At 40.6% G+C, this 21,231-nt stretch overlaps 1 protein-coding gene across 4 annotated transcripts in view; it reads right to left on the reverse strand.

Moving 5' to 3' along the window:
* Positions 1–21,231, reverse strand: part of srpk2 (SRSF protein kinase 2) — a 71,513-nt gene that overhangs the window by 5,958 nt on the left and 44,324 nt on the right. For all 4 annotated transcript variants that reach the window (XM_026175329.1, XM_026175326.1, XM_026175328.1 and 1 more), the window contains 12 exons: positions 18,618–18,769; positions 16,724–16,832; positions 14,585–14,672; positions 14,048–14,135; positions 13,851–13,957; positions 12,417–12,582; positions 8,122–8,162; positions 6,181–6,499; positions 4,030–4,950; positions 1,528–1,628; positions 590–697; positions 419–488 (listed from right to left, as the gene is read on the reverse strand). In XM_026175329.1, the coding sequence (XP_026031114.1) occupies positions 419–488; positions 590–697; positions 1,528–1,628; positions 4,030–4,950; positions 6,181–6,499; positions 8,122–8,162; positions 12,417–12,582; positions 13,851–13,957; positions 14,048–14,135; positions 14,585–14,672; positions 16,724–16,832; positions 18,618–18,769 (2,270 nt within the window). The remainder of the gene's footprint in view (positions 1–418; positions 489–589; positions 698–1,527; positions 1,629–4,029; positions 4,951–6,180; positions 6,500–8,121; positions 8,163–12,416; positions 12,583–13,850; positions 13,958–14,047; positions 14,136–14,584; positions 14,673–16,723; positions 16,833–18,617; positions 18,770–21,231) is intronic.

Genomic DNA, 21,231 nt, shown 5'->3' on the forward strand with positions numbered 1-21,231 from the left:
AACTGATTTTGGCAATTTTTTTAAGCGCTAACAATACAAACTACCTTTTTAAAATTACAGCTTTTCTCCATTATCCGATAAGACACAAAAGCCCCAACATTATTGCATAGGGATAAACAAAAGTATATTTTTCAAGTCTTTTTCAATTATTTATTCTATTCGTCCTTTTATGATTTCAGTTCTATTTTAAAATCTGTTTTACATTTCTATATAAAGTTGATCAAATAGTGGAGAAAAACTGTGAAGCTAATTATTTACGCAGTAATATCAAACAGTTTAAACACTTTGCACCAAACATCTCCAACATTCAGTTTAAAGTTTTAAGATTAAAAATATTCAGCATTAATTCTCCAGTGGAAGCTGCTGCTCCTATATTTGGAAATAAAACAGTTTGTGCCATAAAGATTTAAATACTCACCCTCATCGCGGGAGTAGTCTTCTCCAGAGTGAGGCTCAAACAGGTAATCTCCAGTGGCCAGCTCAAATGCCTACAGGAGGACATACTGAGTACGCCTCTCAACGAATGATTGCAAACTAGTACAGCTGCATATATGTATGTAATAATGTTATTCATGTGTGTTCTCCTCACCATGCAGGCGGTGCTCCAGATGTCAGCAGGAGTGCTGTAACCCGCTCCTATTAGGACTTCGATGGAGCGGTACTGCCTTGTCTGAATGTCCTCTGTAAAGTGCTTATGCTGTCCGCGAAATAAGAGGAGAGGAAGGATATTTGTTACTAAAAATTTTTATTAGGATCTATCAATAAAACATAGTCCCCGTCTTACATCTTGATATGTTTTCGTCTGATCAGGGTCCACTTGTCTTTCATCTTTGGAAACCAAACCCTGTTAAATTCTCCGTGCAGTCCTGCCTTGCCGAGTGCAGCTGGCTCAGTGTGTGTTACAGTCTCGATCTAGACATGTGTGGGATGCTTTTATTTACACTTTCATCTGTTGTTTTGTGAGACTGTGTGTAATTGTTGTGCGCAGGATTTGGGATCAGATTAGCGCATCTGAACGATGGGTTCTAGCGGCGTTAGCTGCTGGAACGCGCCTCCTGCCAGTACATTCGTTTCAACAGCCGGTCTCTAATAATGGCTGCTGCACACAAAAAAAAAAAAGCCTGCTGAAAGCAGAGCTGTAATTGGACCGCTGAAGGAAACTCGGAGTTTGATGTTATGCTGCTTCTTGTTTTCCTCTCTAAACCTCATTAAAATATCTGGACCTGTGCAACCTGTGGCGACTTGCCCGCCTACACAGGTTTCAAATATGAATTCTTACAGTGAATAACAATCATTTATACAGGGTACACAGAACACACCTCCAGAAACTCTCAGGCCTCTCTGAGTATGAAAGTGAGCTATTATGTCTTTAAAAACTACAGCATAATGCACCTGTGGTCACCTCTGGTTACAGCCTCTGTACAACTCATTATTCTGTTTGTCTTCAACAGAACATAAAAGGCTTCACCTTTCACTATTTAAAAATAGTCAAAATGAAATAATATCAAACTCCAGCTGCTTTCTTACCACCCAGCATGCATTTCCAAGATCAGCAATTTTGACTCGAATAGAGTCTGCGTTGCGCGGATCTAGAGGGTTGATCAGAAGATCTGCAGCTCTGGCTCTGACTGTCAGGGGACATAACGGGACAGCGCAGGATTAAACATACAGTAAGAGACAGCGTTTATACATGGTAATGTTCGAATAGGCGTGCATTTAAAACAAGGATCATTTCAGGTTTTTCTCTGGAAATCACGCCAGTCATCAAGTTACATGAGCATCCACTGACAGTATCACAAAGCCATGTAAAGAAGTAATGTGATGAGAAATTTGGCACCTTAATTCATTTACTGATACTAAAAAGAAGGCTGTAGATGGATGTTAGGTCAAAAAATAAAACCCTAAATGTATTTGGACACTAAAATGTAATAATGAGAAACGATATTATACTACATAGTAATAACATAATAGAAGTTAAACTCGAAACACAGCAGTGGTTATTCATGTTAGGGCGATCTATAAAAGTACATAAGATGCCGGTCTCAATTTTTAATTAAAATTTATAATTAATGTTGAGAGGAAGTCCAGCAAAACAAAATCGTGTCAATACTATATGAAGGCAATCAGATTAATGCAGATGAAAATAACTGACACGTAGTATTGGCTCAGTTTATTTTTTTTAATATTTCAGGATATTATTTTTACACACTGCTAGGCTTCAAAGTTAAATATTAAAATATACTTTTAGAAGGAATATTTTTAATGGATCAATAAATGATTGAAATTCCACTTTTTATTATTAATAATATTTTTAGTTTGAATGTTATATTATGTTTATTTTACATATAAAAATCATGCTGTGATATTTCAAATATGCTAAGATAAAATAAAAAGTTTATGAAAAAACAAGATGGGACAACAGTAACACTTCAAAAGCAACTACAATAAGAGCTTATGATAACGGTTCATAATAATGAGTTTAAATTTGTTGTGTAGTTAGAACCACTGCACTGCACAAAGTTTACTCAGACTTGGACTTGTTTGAAGTTGGAGATAAATCCTGTAATTAAAGTAAAAGTTTAGAGCCAACTGGTGATACTGAATCACAACAAGGACTTCAGACAATCACTTCAGTGAGATCTTGAATAATGTTTGAGTGTTTCTGGGGGCCTTTTGAGCTTTTATTGTGATGGGACAGTTGAGAGTAGACAGGAAAGCTGGAGGAGAGAGCTGTAGGAAATGCCCAGAGCATAGCTGAACCCAGGCCTCTGCAATAGCAGAGGGATATAGGTTCCTTTCTTCAACTCTATGAACTATACTACCTGTTGTATGTTCCCTAACAATAAATAATGGTAGAAACTCTGAGGCACAAGAACTAAAACATATGTATTGATGGCTTGAAATGTTTTAACCACTGTTGAGGTGAATAACAAGACTGTATAACAAGAAAAATGGTGGTAGCAGGAGAAATTGTAAATGGTATATTGTATTAAAAAAGAAATAAAAATGTATTCTTTCAGCTCAGACAAACAATGTTATTTTACCAGTCAGGACTTTTTTATTACCCAAAGCAAGAACACTAACTCAAATAAACAGTTTTGCACCAGGCTATGGGGGAAATGAATTTACTGCTAAAGCAAATAGCATGAATAACCAGTAAAATCAGATTAAAAAAAAACATTAAAAGGCTTTTTTATGGGTTTCAAACTGAGGCAGAAATGAATAAAATGAATTAGTGCTACTGTCGATGTGCTTTAGTAATTGTCTCATGTTGAAGTGCTGTGTTAATACGTACACCGATGTGGTGAATTGTCACAGTGCTTACACAACAACGGCTAAAACTTTAAAATTAACTCTTAGGCAGTTGTTTGATATGATGGTTGTGTTGTAAGGAGATTGCTTGGCTGGTGTCTCTCTGTGCTGGAGCTATTGGGGAGTCTGATGAACTAAACCAATCCAGCTTAGTTGAGAGCAACTTTGTTGTTGTTCCCAGATGTTGACTCCAGTTCTTGTGGAGTACCCCTGACCATCAGTGGTTTAAATAGAGATAAACCATTAATCAGCAACAAAGTCCAACTCATCTGGTCATAATTATCTCAAGAGCCACTTTAATAATGTTTAGTGAGTGTCTTTGTCAGGTCGCACACCTATCGAAGCATTTGGAGCAGTCTAAGAGTAAAGCTTTGTGGCAATTTCCAAGCGTCATTGGTCTCTTTTTTGCGGGTGATGCGAGCTAATGTCTCAGTGCTTCACATGACAGAGGTGTGCATGAGTCAATGGGTGAGAGAGATTGGAGTGGACAGTGCATTAGTGGGCGGTGGTCACAGTGCTTTAGCCCATCACTCCATCACAAAACAGTTACTGACATTTTTAATTTGATCACATCTGGCATATTAATTTTCATGTTATACCTGCACCGGATGGTTGCTACACCCACTATCATTAAAATCAGTACTATTTTTCAGCCATCGTCGTTTACATGCTCAGTATTAAAGTCTGAGTTTTGAAATTGCTGTAATCCTATCTTACCTTTCGGTGTGTCTCCCGTGCTCGAGGAGGACACGGTGCGACTGCGGTCTGCAGTGGGGCTGTTGGGTGAAGGTCCTGCTTCAATGTCTGCCGTACCAACACAAATGGTGTTTCCTGGCTCGGGATCCAGAGGCAAGTCGGGAAAAATGGGAATTGTACCTAGATGCCGCTCACTGGAGCCATTGGTGAGTCCTGGCTCTCCAAGCTCGCCGTTATACATCTCATAACCAGAGCTCAGAGAGTTGTCCCTGTCTGTGTAGCTGAGCTCAGACTCCACCAGGGGGCAGAGAAGAGGCTCTGGGGTGGGGGAAGGAGGCGGAGGCGTGCCTGGGTTTGGTTTCAGTCCCTCAGAGCCTAACAAAACATGGCCGTTGGTTTTGACCGAATTGGTTTTATTGATGTGGGGTTTGATGGGGGAGGTGTTATCTGTGAGGAGGTCAGTAGTCGTGTCATCATCCTCATCTTCCTCCTCCTCTTCCTCCTCTTCTTCTTCTTCGTCCTCCTCCTCCCCCTCTTGCTTCTTTGAAACCTCTTCTTCCACCACCACCACCACCTCCTGCTCTGTTTTGCTCTCACTCTTTGGCTCCTCTGTCTCTTTATCCTCCTCCTCCTCTTCTTCTTCTTCGTCTTCTTCTTCTTCCTCCTCTTCCTCCTCCTCCTCTTCTTCTTCTGCTACCTTTTCTTCTGTTTCCTCCTCCTCATTCTCATTCTCTCTCCCTTTTAATCCCTCTTCCTCCTCTGCCTCTTCTGGCTCAACCTCTGCTTGTGTTGGATCTCCGCTGCCTTCCTCTGAGGCGGGGGGAATAGGGGCATCTTTTTCAGCGACAGGCGTAAGCTCCTCTTCTTCTTCCTCCGCCTCCTCATCAGGGTCATCATCTGTGATGTGGGTTGCCTCGCTCTGCTCCTGGGGAGGTGCTGCACCTAACATGGAGAAAAAAGGAAAACATTATAGACAGTTGGTGGGCGGGAGGAAGATGTACAGTAAGTGGAATCAGACAAGATGTAGGCAGAGAGAAAAGGAGCATGAAAAGAGAAGAAAGATCGGAGTGAAGGTAGCAAAGCGAGAATACAAGAATGAAAGAGGCAGAAGGTGCAGAGACAGAGGGTGGAGGAGGGAGACGGAGAAAGACGTTTTTCTTTCTTTCTTTTTTTTTCCCTCTCGTGAATCAGCCGAGGCTTCCATACACAGCAGGACTAGCGTGGGTTGAGTGATTGGAGCCAATCCACAACCTATTCATTCACAGACAGACTAAAACCAAAACCATACAAATACTCACACGTGACGCAGATCTGTCAAAGCCAAGATCTGCTCTGGGATAACTCACCTTCTAGCTATTCACAACCTGAATACATTTTTTTAATTAATTGCTCACTTTTCCCTCAGTGTATTTGATTGGAAACAATAAATGCAACCAGAACGTTGCATTACATCCCCGGGCTGCAGGAAACATTTCCTTTAGCTTAAATGGAGTCCAAATAAGAGCTAACTAACAGATTAGGAACAGTTATCGGACGCGGAGAACAATATATGTTCGACTTTCTCCAGCTTGTCTTCAGGCTTCCGATTAACAGTGTTTTATTTTTTGCAACATTCAAGCCCGCCTGATAATCAGACTCATTTGCCAATTTGTCTCACTTAAATTGAGACAAAGTGGCAAATTAAGTTCATCTGAAATCTGAAATGCTGGCGATGATTCAGAGCGCCGAAAAACAGGCTGTGAGGAGGCAATGCAGCAGATTCGCTGCAAGTAGCAAACTAATTTACACAGCCTATAAATAGCCTACAGGATCACAGGAAACCACCAAACAAACATTAAGCAGATGTGACAGGGAATGTAAATGAGCCGAAGATGTCGCCAACTGGTATTTGAGTTTTTTTTCTGGTGGACCGTAGTCGTGGTAACCTTTTTGAAGGAGGAGCGGGATATAAGAATGCATATAACATGATAATAACAGGTGTATTTATGTACTTTTGATAATTATAATGAGAAAAGTGCCTTTATGCATTTTTCTATTCCAAACAATTACAATTATGAATGATCAAAACACCTGAGTCATATCTGACACGCTGAAGCACTACTGATTGATTCACAAATGTCTGAATGTAGTAAAATTGCTTATCTTTACAGTCACCCTGCAGTCATGACTCACATGTATGATTAGTCAGCCTGATGGGCCTCTCTCCTCCCTCCTCCTCCTCCTCGTCCTCTCCGTCCTCCTCATCGTCGTCGTCATCGTCGCTGTCTCCCAGGGACGTGCTGTGGCCCGGAGGCGGTTGCGGCGGCTGCAGCGGTGAAGGCAGGTTGCGGTCGACCGTCGCCTTCTCCCCTCCTTCTTTGGCCTTCTCTTCCCTCCTCTCTGCCTCCCTCTCCAGGGCTTCAATCTCCAGCATTCGCCTTTCCAGAAGCTCGGCTTGCCGCTTCTGTTTCTTTTTCAGCTTCTTCTTCTTGTTCTTGGAGATCTTTCCAACCTGAAGGGTGAAAAAAGAAAAGAAAAACACAAAAGAGGGAGAGAAAGTCAGTGAAAAGGGAAAACAAAGAAATAAGAAAAGGTTTTGATACTTTTGAGTGTTGTGTTTTCATTTATATGTTATAGATGTTCACTGAACTGAGCATCAGAGCTGCAGTTTTGTGCTTTCCATTTCAAATTTTAATATCCTCTGAGCTTCAACTCTTTAAAGTTCCACTCAGCTTAGACAATAGTTTTGCATCTTTCAGTTACATTTTTGCTGTTTAGTTATATATACTTATATTTCTATTTTTATTTGTTCCAATGTTAGTTTAGCCTTAAATTATAATATCTAAATCATTTATCAGGGGCAGGACTGTGTGACTGGTGAGTGTGTCACACATACACTATGTTGCCAAAAGCATTCACTCACCTTTCCAAATTATTGAATTCAGGTGTTTCAATCACTTCCATGGCCACCATATAATCAAACAGCTAGGCATGCAGACTGCTTCTACAAACATTTGTGAAAGGCTGGGTCGCTCTCAGGACCTCGGGGAATGATAGGACACCACCTGTGCAACAAGTCCAGTCGTGAAATTTCCTCACTTCTAAATATTCCACAGTTGGCTGTTAGTGTTATTATAGCAAAGTGGAAATGATTGGGAACAACAGCAACTCAGAGTCAATAACTATTGACCTCCAAACTTCATGTGGCCTTCAGATTAGCTCGAGAACAGAGCACTGAGAGCTTTGTGGGGTTTCCATGCAATTCAAAGTGCCGAATGCAGTGGTGTAAAGCACGCTGCCACTGGACTCTAGAACAGTGGAGATGGGTTCTCTCCAGTGACGAAACACATTTCTCCATCTAGCGATCAGCAATCTGGGTTTGGTGGTTGCCAGGGGAACGGTACTTGTCTGACTGCATTGTTTGGTGGAGGGGGGATTATGGTGTGGGGGTGTTTTTCAGGAGTTGGGCTCGGTCCCTGAATTCCACTGAAAGGAACTCTTAATGCTTCAGCATACCTAGACATTTTAAACAATTTCATGCTCCCAGCTTTGTGGGAACAGTTTAGGGATGGCCCCTTCCTGTTACCACATGGCCGCATGAATACACGGATGGTGTGGAAGAACTTGACTGGCCAACACAAAATGCTGAGCACAACCCAACAGAACACCTTTGGAATGAATTAGAGCAGAAAAGATGATCCAGGCCTTATCGTCCAACATCGGTGTCTGACCTGACCTGATGTGCGTCTGGAAGAATGGTCAAAAATTCCCATAAACACACTCCAAGACTTTGTGGAAAACCTGCCCAGAAGAGTTGAAGCTGCTATACCTGCAAAGGTTGGCCCGACATTATATTAAAGCCTATAGATTAAGAATGGGATGTCACTCAAGTTCATATGTCTGTGAAGGCAGCCCAGTAAATACTTTTGGCAATATAGCTTATCCTGCCTTATATGGAACAACAGACTACTAGCTACAGGTAAATAACTCTAAATGAGACAATTAGTGCGTTGCTTTTTAATATTGTGCTGTGCGTGTCTGTGTGTGTGTGTGTGTGTGTGTGTGTGTGTGTGTGTGTGTGTGTGTGTGTGTGTGTGTGTGTGTGTGTGTGTGTGTGTCCCATTTCATACTCACATCTGTTGTACTCACCGGTTTGAGCTGGGGGGCTGTGCTAACTGATAAAACAGAAAGCAAAAAATAGCAATCAGACACTTTCAAGCATCACTGTCATCAGTCCGTCACACAACCGAGACAGAGGTTTAAGAGTTAAGAGTGCAAATCATGCATGTCGCCGCATGTATGGTCATTTAAAAACCTGAAACACTCAGAAACAAAAAAGTAAATCTTGTTATCAAATCGAGAAAAATCACTTTCCACGCTCTTCCTGTATTGATAATGTTTATGTTTTATTCTTTTTAATGCCTTCTTCTTCAGTTATTCAGTTATTATTAAGTCCTATCTTAGGAGCTATGCTGAGCTGCTAATTGAAGTTAGCTTATCATAACGCAAGCAGTGTAAAGTACTTTGGCATTCGTGTATAGCAGTCATAAATAAATAAAATAAATTTCTTCTCACATGAAGCAGAAATAGATGAAATTTCACTATAAAACACATGTCTACACTTATTTCTACACTTATGTTAACGTCAATTAAAAAAAAAACGATATACTGCTTATCTTCAATCAGAGACAGCGTGTCTTACTATGAGCACTTGCTCTTGTTTTGACAGTTGATGGTTTTGTGCCTGACATCACGCGTGTAGAAATCTAAGCAGTAAAACTTGTTACCCCGAGGCTCAAAAAGACCCTGTTGGCTGATGCAAGCAATTGACAGTTCACAGGGGGTTCACCAAGGGACAGGGGTTCATGTGGAGTTCATCAGGAATAATTTTGAGAACTTTTAGGGGTTTTTTTTAAAGTGGAAGAACGTTTTGACAAGAGATGGGTTAAAAAAAGCAACAAATGTCTCTGTAAAGGTAAGCAGGTGAGAAGAAACTCAAGGCTTCGACACTTCTTGTAGGAGTACGTCAACATTAAACATAAGAGAAATCTGTAATAACAAAGAAGTAAGAAGTGTAAATGAATACACTAAACAAACAGACCTCACTCATGCTATTTCTGATAGGAGGTAAAAACATATCCCAAAAACTTTTAGGTTTTGTTCTCTTCTTAATTTTCGTATAAAATACCCAACCATTTGGAAACAAACGTAAGTATAACACAGTGCAGTTATTTTTTGAGAAATACCTGAATTTGATTTTTTGCTTAAAATTGACACCACTGTCACCTTAATACGGTGTAGCTACAGTCATGTAGGAAACCCCAAGTACACCCGTAATGCTTCATTAGAAAAGGATAAGTACCTGCCCAGTGCTGCAAATCAAATGCACTTGATTAACTGATCACTTACAAGTGTGAGCATCCGTCTATAAAAACAGGAGGTTTGGCAGTTTTCTGTTGTGGAGCATTCAGGGTTCTGTTAACATATTACATCCAAAAATTCACCACAAGGTCAGACCATGCAACGCTCAGAGAAACTGCAATAAACTCAAGGAGCTACAACTTAGAGTCTGCAGATCTCAGTTAGCATGGTAAATGTCAAAGTGCATGATAGTACCAACTAGGGCTGGGCCATATTATACCGTTCACGGTAATACCGGTATAATGTTAGGCAACGACAGGAAAATGAAATATCGCGATAGAATATGAGTAAAACGCGCATGCGCAGTGCCTTTGTGTTCATACGCACATGGCCGATTGTTGAGTGAAACAAATGAACCAGAATTGGTTTGTAAAAATGGTGCAACTTCAGTGATGTGGAACTGGTTTGGTGTTTGTCCGTCAGATACACGACAAAGCACATTTTTTTGCAGAACAGGCAAGCGGCCGTCGTTATTGTCGTATTTGTCGGACTAAGATGCCCTTAAATCTGGGAGTAATCTGGGTCCTAAACTCTTAGTGATGCTTCAGGTCAAACGAACACTGCAGCATCACTAAGAGTTAAAAACTGTCTAAATTCTTTCATCTTTAATAAAACGATCAGCATTGCTGCTTTACCAGGTGTAACTATGAAGTTTAACTTCCAGGCATCCATGAAAACAAAATTTATTACATTTAACGGAGTTAGAAGTTAGCAGGAAGCTAGCGGAAGTTAGCTCGCTAGTTTTGCTAGTTACCCAAGCATGATATAGCATGTTCTGACTGAGAGATTTCTGAAAAAATTCAAACGTACAGCTCTGCTATCACTTCCAACATAAATGAAGACAGGAAACTAAACAGCAGTGACGTTTGTAGGGTTACTGAAGTTGGGCTAGCTGGTATATAATGATGTGCTACGTGATCGCTAGCGACACAGCTATGTTAGCATAACATAAACAGTGAAGCTGGAGGACGAACACTAACACTTTTCCACTTATAAAAGTTAACGTGCCTGATAGTTAGAGACAAATGCAATCGCATGGCAGGATGCTGTAAACGGACCAAACTTCAGTCAGGAGAACAACTGAGATAATCCATCCACAATAGAAGGTTAGTCATTAATATACTGCAACAACATGGGAATAGAGCAGCTGCCAGAGAATTCAACATTAATGAATCAATGGTACAGAAGTGGAGGAAGCAAGAAGAATGAGTTTAATAAAGTTTGATTTATCTGACTGCTTTGTTTCGCTTAATGTGCCTTATAATCCCGTGCACCTTATGGTCCGAAAAATACGTACTGCACACTACAGTTTAATGTTGCAAAGCACCTCTTTTTAACTTCAGTGGATATTATTATACATGGTTATGCTCAGGATATGTCAGCACATTTCTACTGGAAATGCCTTTTGGTTAAACTTTCAGCAAGGAATTTGCATTTGCACTGTTACATTTTTATAAAGCTTTAATGTACATAAAAACCAGTTTCTTGTTTAAGTGAAAATAAAAGGAAGGTTGTCTTTTTGCGCTAGTAATGTTGTGGAGTTGTATTTTGTCTGGCATCAATTATATCGTCAGTTATATCGTTATCGCAAATTTTCAAATATATATCGTGATAAATATTTTTGGCCATATCGCCCTGCTCTAGTACCAACAGAAAAACACAAAGTATTGCTTGTTTGGAAAAGTTGCCATGAGACGTTGTGCTCCCTTTAAAAAGAACATGCCAACACAGCTTGCGTTTGCAAAGTTGCATCTGAACAAATCAAAAGACTTCTGGAACAATATCCTTTAGATAGACAAGACAAAAATGGAGTGGTTTGGCCACGTTTGGTGAAAACCAAACACAGCATATCGACACAATCACCTCACACCAGCTGTCAAGCACGGTGGTGGAGGGGTGGTGATTTGTGCTTGTTCTGCAACTATATAACCTTTGAATCTTTCAGTCACTGAGTCCACCATGAACTCCGTCAAAGTATTCTAGATTCGAATTGGAGGCTGACACCTAAAGCTTGGCCCAAATTGGGTCACACAACAGGACAATGGCTCTAATTTAGGTCCGAACTTACTAACAGTGCGCACACAAACATTTCACACAGACCTGATTCTAAACCTTTTTATACTTAAGGCACAGTAAGTGTCTGAAGGGAAGCAAAGCTCCATCATCCTATGAATTCTCATCTTGATCTTTCCTTTTTATTTTAATTTTTTTACACTTTCAAAAGTTGGCCTTTTTCTGTCTTCCTCCTCGGAAACTATTTACTTTCTCCTTCACTGTTGCATTAGCAATCTTATCTCTAACAACATCGTCACTGCTCTCTCCACTTCACCTCAAGGTAAACGTGTTTCCTTATATAGAGAAATAAGGATCTGACTGTATTCAGATAGCATGCAGATTGAAAGCAGCAAGCACAAACACTGATTCAGGATGCATGGCAGTAAGAAGATCATTTTCCAGTGTGCATGTGTTGTAAATCTGATGGCAATTTTGCATGTGAACAATTTATTGTACCAAATATGTTTCCATTGTTATGATTTATATATGTATTTATACATATATAAATCATAACAAACAGAGCAGCAAATGTACAACAGAAAGCCTGAAAAAGAATCAAGGTGCTGATGTATCAACAGCTGATATTATTTATTTGCTAATTTATCAGTATTATGATTTTAAATGACAATGAAAAACTAAAGAAGTGATGGAAGAAACTCCCTCCAACCATGTTATGAGTGCTGACATGGGTTAGCAGCGACAGGGCACTCCTCAACTTTCCTATAGGCAACACACGTCTACAAACACAACACCTGGCTGAGTCGGGCACAGCGTAAATAAGTAAAGAAGTACAACAAATGTTAGAAAGAAAAAAATATGGGTCGATGTAACTTAAATACCAGATTTTAAGATGACCAAATATTGTTAATGATATCTTACTCACAGCAGCAAAGGTCCCTTTAAATAACCCTTTCTCTGAAAATACATGTGTGGAGAATGAAACGTATCGCTACCTGCTGATCCAGATGGTGGTGGAGCTCCAGCTTTCTGCCATTCAGTTGCTTCCATGGCCATACGCCTAACAAAGACGTCATCTACACACATCAGGATGTTCTCCGGCTTTATGTCTGTGTGGATGATTTTACACTTCGTGTGGAGGTAGTCCAAGCCCTGCAGGACCTGCAGACACATCAGATAGACAGACATTTGTATGCTTCTGCCAACCAGTGAGATTTGGTGACTTTATCCTTTTACCATAAGTCGTAATTAGCATGTGAACAATTAGTTGTGACCAAAACATGAGGTGCGTTAGCTTGACTTTTCTTCTTTTACCACCTACATCAATTTTTGTTCTTCCTTGAATCAAAAACATATGAGAACTAAACCTGAAGAAACTCTTTCAAGGTGTTTGCGATATCCTGGAACGAGAAGGATCGACACATATAACGAAGCAACTAGCAACCTTTAACCATAATGCCTTTAGACATGGTTGTTTAGCACAGAGGCATGAAATCATGTTCATACTTCTTGTTTAACCATGGATTCACAAAAAATGCAAACATGCCTCTTTTCAGATCTCCTTCTGTGTCTCTCTCCCTTTCATTCACTCTCTATTAGTCAGCTCAACCATTCTTTAGATGCTTTCCATTCTCCGAGGGCGGCGAGGACAGAAACTGTTGATGTTTTCCTGTGTTTCTTTCAATTGTATCTGTTTTGAGGCTTTGAAACTGAAGTGAAGGACAGTCTCATTCAATTTCTACTCATCTCCAGCTCAGCTTACAAGAAGCTGGCAGCAGCTGAAACGCTCAGCTGATCAGCTGGTTTGTCATCCCGCTTCTCAGAGTGGCGGCGGTATTAACGTTTGAAGTGAACATTAGCACAAATGTGTATTAATTGGCTGTGTGACTCTATCCACCATCTTCAATCCTCATTAGTCAACATATGACAGGCCGGGACACAGAAACTAAATTAGTTAGAAAATGATGTTAACCTGCACCACCAAATGAATTATGGAGAGAAACAGAACACATGTAAAGTCTCTGTATTACAATACACATAAAAAACTGTGCAAAAGTCTCATTTCTTTACATATCACTCAAGATCACTTAAAAAAACAAAACAAAAGATCAGCTGGCTCATTGGAAGCAAGATCTAAGAAATAGAGGTGGTTGAGAAGATCATCTCAACCAATGGGTATTAACTTCACACCTGCAGTAACAGCTGTTGGAGAAACAAGGATTGATTGGGTTACTTTTGCAAATGCTGGACTGCAATGTTGGTGCTAAATTTACCCAAATTTTGTAAAATATTCAGTCATTTTATTATGCTCTTAAATACAATTTGTTACTTGTGTGTGTGTGTGTGTGTGTGTGTGTGTGTGTGTGTGTGTGTGTGTGTGTGTGTGTGTGTGTGTGTGTGTGTGTGTGTGTGTGCGCGTGTGTCCTCACCTGTCTGATAATACTCTTGACACACGGCAACGGGAGACCTTGGTAGTTGGATTTAATAATCCATTTCAGCAGGTGATGACCCAGCACTTCAAACACCATACAAACGTCTGCAACTGGGAGTTAAGGACTCACATCATCACATCTCTGTCCTTTCCATATATCCAAACATGCACACGCACGCTTCTTGATTAGGATACGTATCCCGTTGACTCCTGAAATCTTGAAGTCATCTATCAGCTGTACCACCATATCCTTATTGGGATCGCTGGGGTCACTCTCTCTCACCTGCCGGACAAGACGGATAATGAGATATGGTAAACATCTCAGGAGGGACAAAAAGAGAATGACCCTGACAATAGGAGGATGAAGAGAGAAGAAAAACAAAGGAAAAAGGCCTGGAAGATAGGAAAGGAGGAAAAATACTCGAGCACGAGCAAATGTGAACAGAGGAAAGAAAAAAGACAGGAAAGATGGATGTGGAAGATAAAGCTGCTGAACACCAGATTATAAGAGGCCTGACTTCTTCACCTATCATGCAAGACAACTTGTAAGTGTATATTTAAAGTCAAAGGAAAGAATGGAAGGGTGACGTAAGGACAGGAGCTATGGGGAAAAATGGCAATGGATGCAAAAATCGCTGAGAGTTATAATAAGAAGCAAGAACAGACGGAAAGACAAAATTAAGACGAGAAAATCCAAAAAAAGCGAAAATGTCAAATTAATCAGATTCTCACACATCGCAGCAGTTTGATCTCATCCAGGGCCGTCTCTGTGTAATGCTGAGCGCTCTTCACCACCTTCATCGCCACAAAGTTCTTCACTCTGTAATGCCACACGCACACACGCATCATTTTTATTTTATAGTGACTCACACGCTAACAGGTTGTTGAAGCCAGCAAAGCTGATTAATGCCACCCCGTGAGAGAGATGAAAATAGGAATCACCGACTGAACCAAGTATTAACGAGCAACGTCAGCCTAGGCTTTGCTGGTTGTCATTTACACTACCCACACTGCCACTGGAAATGCATATGGATGAGCTGTGTGGCATTTAATTAACATTAAACAATCTTAACATTGTGAAATAGCACAACACTGACACGCCTCTTTGTCTTCCTCACGGCCCACATTTAAACTCTTTGTAATCAGGTTATCATGCTGAATATATTCAGTTATTACCATCTAACCACGTTCTGTTACATTATTTCAGAACATTTGGCGTCTATTGCTTCATTTAGCCATTTTTCAAAGAAATCAATATTTGCTAGCTGTAGACTGAAGTGAGTAAATCCTTTGTGCTTTGTTTTGTTACAAAGTGAACAGGCACAGTCTGAACTGGAGACAAACCAACTTCAGATTTCACTTCACATTAATGGTAGCGTGTTTCAATACGAGCAGATGAAAAAGAAGAGTGGAATTTCTCACCTACGCCTATACTGCTCTCATAAAAACTGCTAAATGTTGACCTGACATTCATTGTGCATTTACACGGTGCACTATAGAGATTGCACAGGCCCATTAAAGAGGAGCGCTGCACTACAATGTTATCCTATGCCTTCTGTTTCCTGAACTATGGAAACAATTCCTGGAGAAAGGACGAAACAAAAACACTGAAAGAACAGAACAGAAAACATGCACTTCAGAAGCCACGAGTCAGCGATCTAAAGAGAACAGAGAAACGCATCTCATCAGGCAACAGCATGCATTCATATATTCAGTGAAAAATTCAGTGGAAAAGCAACAATTCATAAAAAGAGAATGAGTGGTGAGTAATGCACATCTAAGACTGAGAGATGGGGAAAAAAGAGGTTTATTCCTCTGATATTGATTCATGTGTGGATTGCTGTATGTTTCAAAACATGTATTGTGCTGTTTATGACACATTGATGGCCTCAGCCACTCCAGCTCTGTCCTAGCCAGTCCCCTAGAGTAGAGGACCAGAGGAGGTGGGTAAGAGGAGGACGTTAGCCAAGCTAATCTCCATTGCGGGCAACAGCCGCTCCCCCTCCATGTGACTGTAGCGGCCCTGAGCAGCTCCTTCAGCAGTACACTGTTACAGCCACCGTGTAGGACGGAGCGCTATTGAGGTCCGTCATCTCGACACAATTCACACTGTAAAATATGCACACCTGATAAACACCTGCTAAAAATATATTTTATTCCAACTGCATTTTGTGTATATATAAAAAAATCTTTTTTTATATTTTTCTTAGTGTGGGAAAAGGTTATCATGGTTAACTCAAACTAAACTAAAAAAGACAAAAAACGATTTCAAAATACAAACCTATAATAACTCCGATGTGGGGTTAATAAAGTTTATACATATCTCTTCAAAATGACATACAGTGAAAGGTCAGTATTTGTTGGGGACCGTCCCTACAGTAACCCAACTCGCTAGCTTATGACCACCATTAGTGTAATTAACACTGGTGAATAAATTAGTTGGTGTGTATGTGTGCGAATCACTGAAAGGTGACACTGGGCTGATGATACCGTTAACCATCCACCTCGGTTGCCTTGTCAACACACAAACAACATCACAGTGTAAATAGATGGCTTAGATGCCAGCACAGGGTGGTGTTGCTTGCAGCTGCCATTGTGGTGACGTGCCAAATGTGGTCGAAAAAGGGCATATGCAGTGCAGACGGCTTATGTGAGGCAAGCGGATGAGAACAAGCGTTGCTGTGCACGGGTGTGAACGAGAGGTTAGGAGTATACGAGCGCTCTCTTTTTTCCTAGATCAAGTGTTGTGGTTGATGTGTGTGTGGTTAGTGTGTGTGTGTGTGTGTTTATGTGTGTGTGTGCGCACACAAGAGAAACATGAAGCAGAATCTGAAAGCCTTTGCTGTATATAAACATTAATGTGTGACTCACTGGATGTCCCAGCATAGCCATACGGTGGAGAAGTGGCCCCACCCCAACTTCCTGATCACATGGTACCTCCCGTTGAACAAATCCCCGATCTTCACCGGATGGTACCCTCCTGAGAGAGAAAGGGGAAGGAGAACATGAAGGTTACAGTCGATAACCCTGCCATGACATGAAATCCATTAGCGAGTAAGAAGTGGAGGTAGGCCAGCAGGTGCATGGAGGGAGGAAGGGTCAGACAGCCGATTTCGCACACGAACTCTGCAAAGTGGATGAAGTTTGAGCACCGTCTGAAGCTGCCCTTTCTCAAATGTGGCACACGACAAGAGATTCTCTATGTCGCACACATTCACACCTGGAGAAACTCCAAGTTTAGGCAAGAGGAAAGAGCGTGCAGGAGGCTGCTCAGCTCTAGATTCTCACCTCTTCTATTCTCACATGGGCCGAGGGAAAAAAGAAGGTTTGGAGTTTTTTGAAATAGCAAAGCAGCAGGAAAGCACAGCAAAGCACATTTTACAGCCGGATGGGATCTATTTTTGACTATATATGTATATTTGATTAGATTATTCTGTTTTCTCTCTGTATCATGGATATATGTTTTGTTTTTTACAGTCTATTTAACATTGTGTGCACGTGCCCAGGGACCGCTGATATAAATATCTAGCTGCTAAACCCGGTAAAAGGTATATTTACTCCTATGAGATCAACCTTTTTTGTGCATGGTCGCTGAAAAGTAAAGAAAATGAACTAAAGCTAAACGAAGCTATACACAAATACACAATACAGAGACAAATGAAAAACTTGATTTAAAATCTATAAAATTAGAACATTTGTCTTGACTTAAATCAATTTTTGCCAGGTAAAGCTTGCTAAGGCAAACCCAGTCTAACACAAGCTGGAATAAATCCTTCAGTTTTTGCTTAAAGTGTCGTTCACAGCTTTGCTTTCCTTAAATGCACTTTATGGGTCTGGTTGTACTGCATTATGCAGCAAGGTGTTTCTGAAGGCTATAATAATGTATTGCAGGATTGCCATATTAATTCATTTAGTAAGGTGTACCTAATGTCATGGCAAATGAGTGTAACCAATTCCTCAAGTCATTACTGAGTCAGTTGAATTAAAGCGCTTAATATTTGCTGGTTCCAGCTTCTAGTGCTTCAACAGTGTTACTCACCAAAGCATTCCTAAGCAACACTACCTCACAGCTTTTCTTGAGTCATTAGGTTTCAGGTCAGCCTTGACATTTTCAATGAAACTAAACATTTCTTATAAACACAAAGTGCTGTATTCACTTTTCCTAAATGGGTTAAAAAGTGCACCGAGTGCTTTAAAAGTCCTTTAAAAGGTTCAGACGTAAAATTGAAAAGAAGCCAAACAACATAAACGAGATGTGATCTTTCCTCTTTTCTTTTTGTCTTTCATCTCACTGAAGTGAGATCTGACGCTTCGACTGTGCTTCTTCCAAAACACTTTCTAAACACAGTGAAAGAAGCCATCTGGGAAAAAAGGAGAAAAGTTTCACTTGAAGTGATGTTCATGGTATGTGATCGAAACATGTTGAGGTGTACTGATTAAAGTGAAATACAATTTTACAGAGTGATGCACCATTTTGAAACGTGGCTGCGTTATAATTAATGCTTTGAATGTTGTAAAGCTGCCTTTGTCCTCCTGAGCTGTGGCAGGAAACTCGGTTCATCTCTGACATTTTGGTAAAAGCCGAGCAATTCTGAATTGGCTGTTATAATGTCTGCAAACATGAACTGCTAATCCCATCAGGATGGAACTCTGGAGAAATAAGGTAGGAAGACGAGCCGGTGAAGACGGTGTGGGCCAGGGAGGCCAGCGCAGAGCTCCATAAGACAGAAGTGTGGGCTGGGACAGACGTGCGCATGTGACTGACCTTTGCAATAGTCCGCGGGGTCCTCCTGCTCCTCATCGTCGGAGCCCAGGATCTCCTCCTCCGGCTCTGGGGGCCCAGCCGGCTCAGGGGGAGGTGGAGGGGGCGGCGGGGGAGGAGGAGCAGTCACCGGGGCTTTCTGCTGGGTGTCAGGCCTGTGAACACAACAGTGACACCAACGTTGGAAAGCTTTTCACCAGAAATCTGCCTTTCGTCTACACATTTAACTTTTTAGTATTTTATGGGGTTTTTTAAGCTATGAATCACAGTGAGCACTACAGTGGCCTGAACGTTAAGTGCAGATGACTAATAGTAGAATAATAACTTGTGACATTTTCATACATATAAAATGTCAGCCCCGGAAGTGTTGCTGATTGGCATCGGCACCGAGTTCATGAAAGCTTTTAGATTTGATGTAACGAACAAACTGTGCCAGACGGCTCGTGACGCCGCGTGACGTGTTGCACGTCTGCTTTTGGAATAAATAAAAGACCAACGACAGCAAGCATGAACATCAAAAATCAGCGTTGCACAACATTTCAAGAGTAAGTCCGCTGTCTGTAGCATGTGAGAAGCAATATCAGGCAATCATGTTCCAGCAAAAACAATCAAATGATATACAGTAAAGCATTTTCTGCATCACAAGCCCCTTATTTACTTTTAATACAGTTTAAAAAAATGTCTAAAGGCCTGTGTTTGCACATTGTTTTATTTGCACTGAATAGGACTGCGTATACTTTTCTTGTGCTTTTGAAATAATGAAGATTTCGATTCTGTATAAAGTTATCAGTCAGTCTAAACCATTGGACAGATATTTTTTATAGCTCAAACACAGTCAACTATAGCCAATCACATTTATCCTCAGACACAAATCTGCAGAAAAAAATTAATGTTTCCCCTCCAATAAAGCTTTAAATCCTGGAAAAATATAGTGCCGAATAGAAACAGTCAATAGGTCAGACAAAGTTTGCTCCTAGGGTCATTTCCACAGTCACTTCTTTCAGTTAACAACCTTGTTCCACTTCCTTTCCCTTGTCTAAAACAGAACTGAACCCATGAGAGGGAGAAACGCTAAATAGGTTGCAGGACACAGGCTGACTTATTCTCCTGGCTTGGCTACATTTTGAGCATTTAGCTGGCACACTTATCCAGGGCACGGAACAATAACTGATCACAAAGTTTTCACCGTTTTGCTTTGGGACCCTGCCATGGCGCATGTGGCTGTTTGTGTAGATTTTGAGCACATGCCTGCAATATTTCTGTACTGGGAAGGTTCCACTAAATCAGCGCCAAACCGACACTTTTTGTGCCATGCATCAGTCTGTTTTTTTCAAGCTAATGTACAGAACATAAGACATTTTGTATGTGTCATTTTTCTCTGTCGAATTAATGCACAATCCTTTTGTAGTTTAGTGCAAAACACACACAGAGAAGTACAAAACACGAGTCAAATGCACAAAAGGAAAAAAAGAGTTTGTAAAGAGTTACTTATTTCACAAATGAAACAGCTACAGAGCTTAATTCTGGGCCAGCTGTATGAAAGTCTAATATTGAGTCTGCTTCTGACCTCTAAAATCTCATGAAATAACTGGCTCTGTAATAGCTAAACATCTCCATTTTTTAATTTTGGACTTGGACAGGTAGCGTGCAGCAAGAGTTTCACAGATTTCTTGCTGAAACTGTTGCCATCTATGGCCAATAAGAGCAGCGAGAGTGAACCAAAAACAGTAAAGTTGAGGCCTGAAGAAGCTAAACAATGATGTGAAGCGATAAAACTCTGAAAAGATGTTTAAATATTGTGCTGAGCTAACATAATGTTATATAGCCACCATACCATATGGCATGCTGTGTGGCACAGTGTGAACAGCAAAGCCGGAGCTCTTCAAACTTCTGCCAACACAATGCTGCTGCTGCTAGTGCGAGGAGAAAGACAGACACCACATCTGACTACATAACTGGATTTTAGTTACATATAGCTTTATATAGATATGTATAAAAATGGGAGAGCTTCTTCTAGACAGCGATTTGTGTCTCCTCTCTGTCTCAAAATGGGGCATGTTATTCAAATATGTTCACTACTACACTATGGAGCCAGGACTAGTATTAGCACACATGAACACAAAATGTATTAAACTGTCTGAGTAGAGGGGAGATTGATTCAAGGCGGGTTGATCTTAAAACATTTTTTAAGATCAACAATCTTACAAATCAGTAAACAGCAATAAATAAATAAAATGATAAATGTACATTAGCTAACATAAAAGCATTCTACGAATACAAATTTCTGTCTGCTTATGCGTGGCAGTTTATGTCCATTTCATCTGAAACCAAACAGCAACCAATAACCATCAGTGCAAAAACTACAGTTCCCCTAGTGGTCACTTCATACAAAAACATTTTGGCGTCTATGCAGTTTCCTCCCTCAGAACCACACCACCGTGTGTGAAGTCATCCAACCCAATACTGGTGTTTGATGAAGAAGCTCCCAGTTACAGTGGTACCAGTGTTGCCAACTTAGCGACTTTGTCACTATATTTAGCTAGTTTTCAGACCCCCTTAGCGACTTTTCTCTTATTCAGTCAGTTCTTCTTTTACTGTTATGCTGTTTTGTCGATCA

The sequence above is a fragment of the Astatotilapia calliptera genome, chromosome 7, assembly GCF_900246225.1.
Source record: "Astatotilapia calliptera chromosome 7, fAstCal1.2, whole genome shotgun sequence".
Lineage (NCBI taxonomy): Eukaryota > Metazoa > Chordata > Actinopteri > Cichliformes > Cichlidae > Astatotilapia > Astatotilapia calliptera.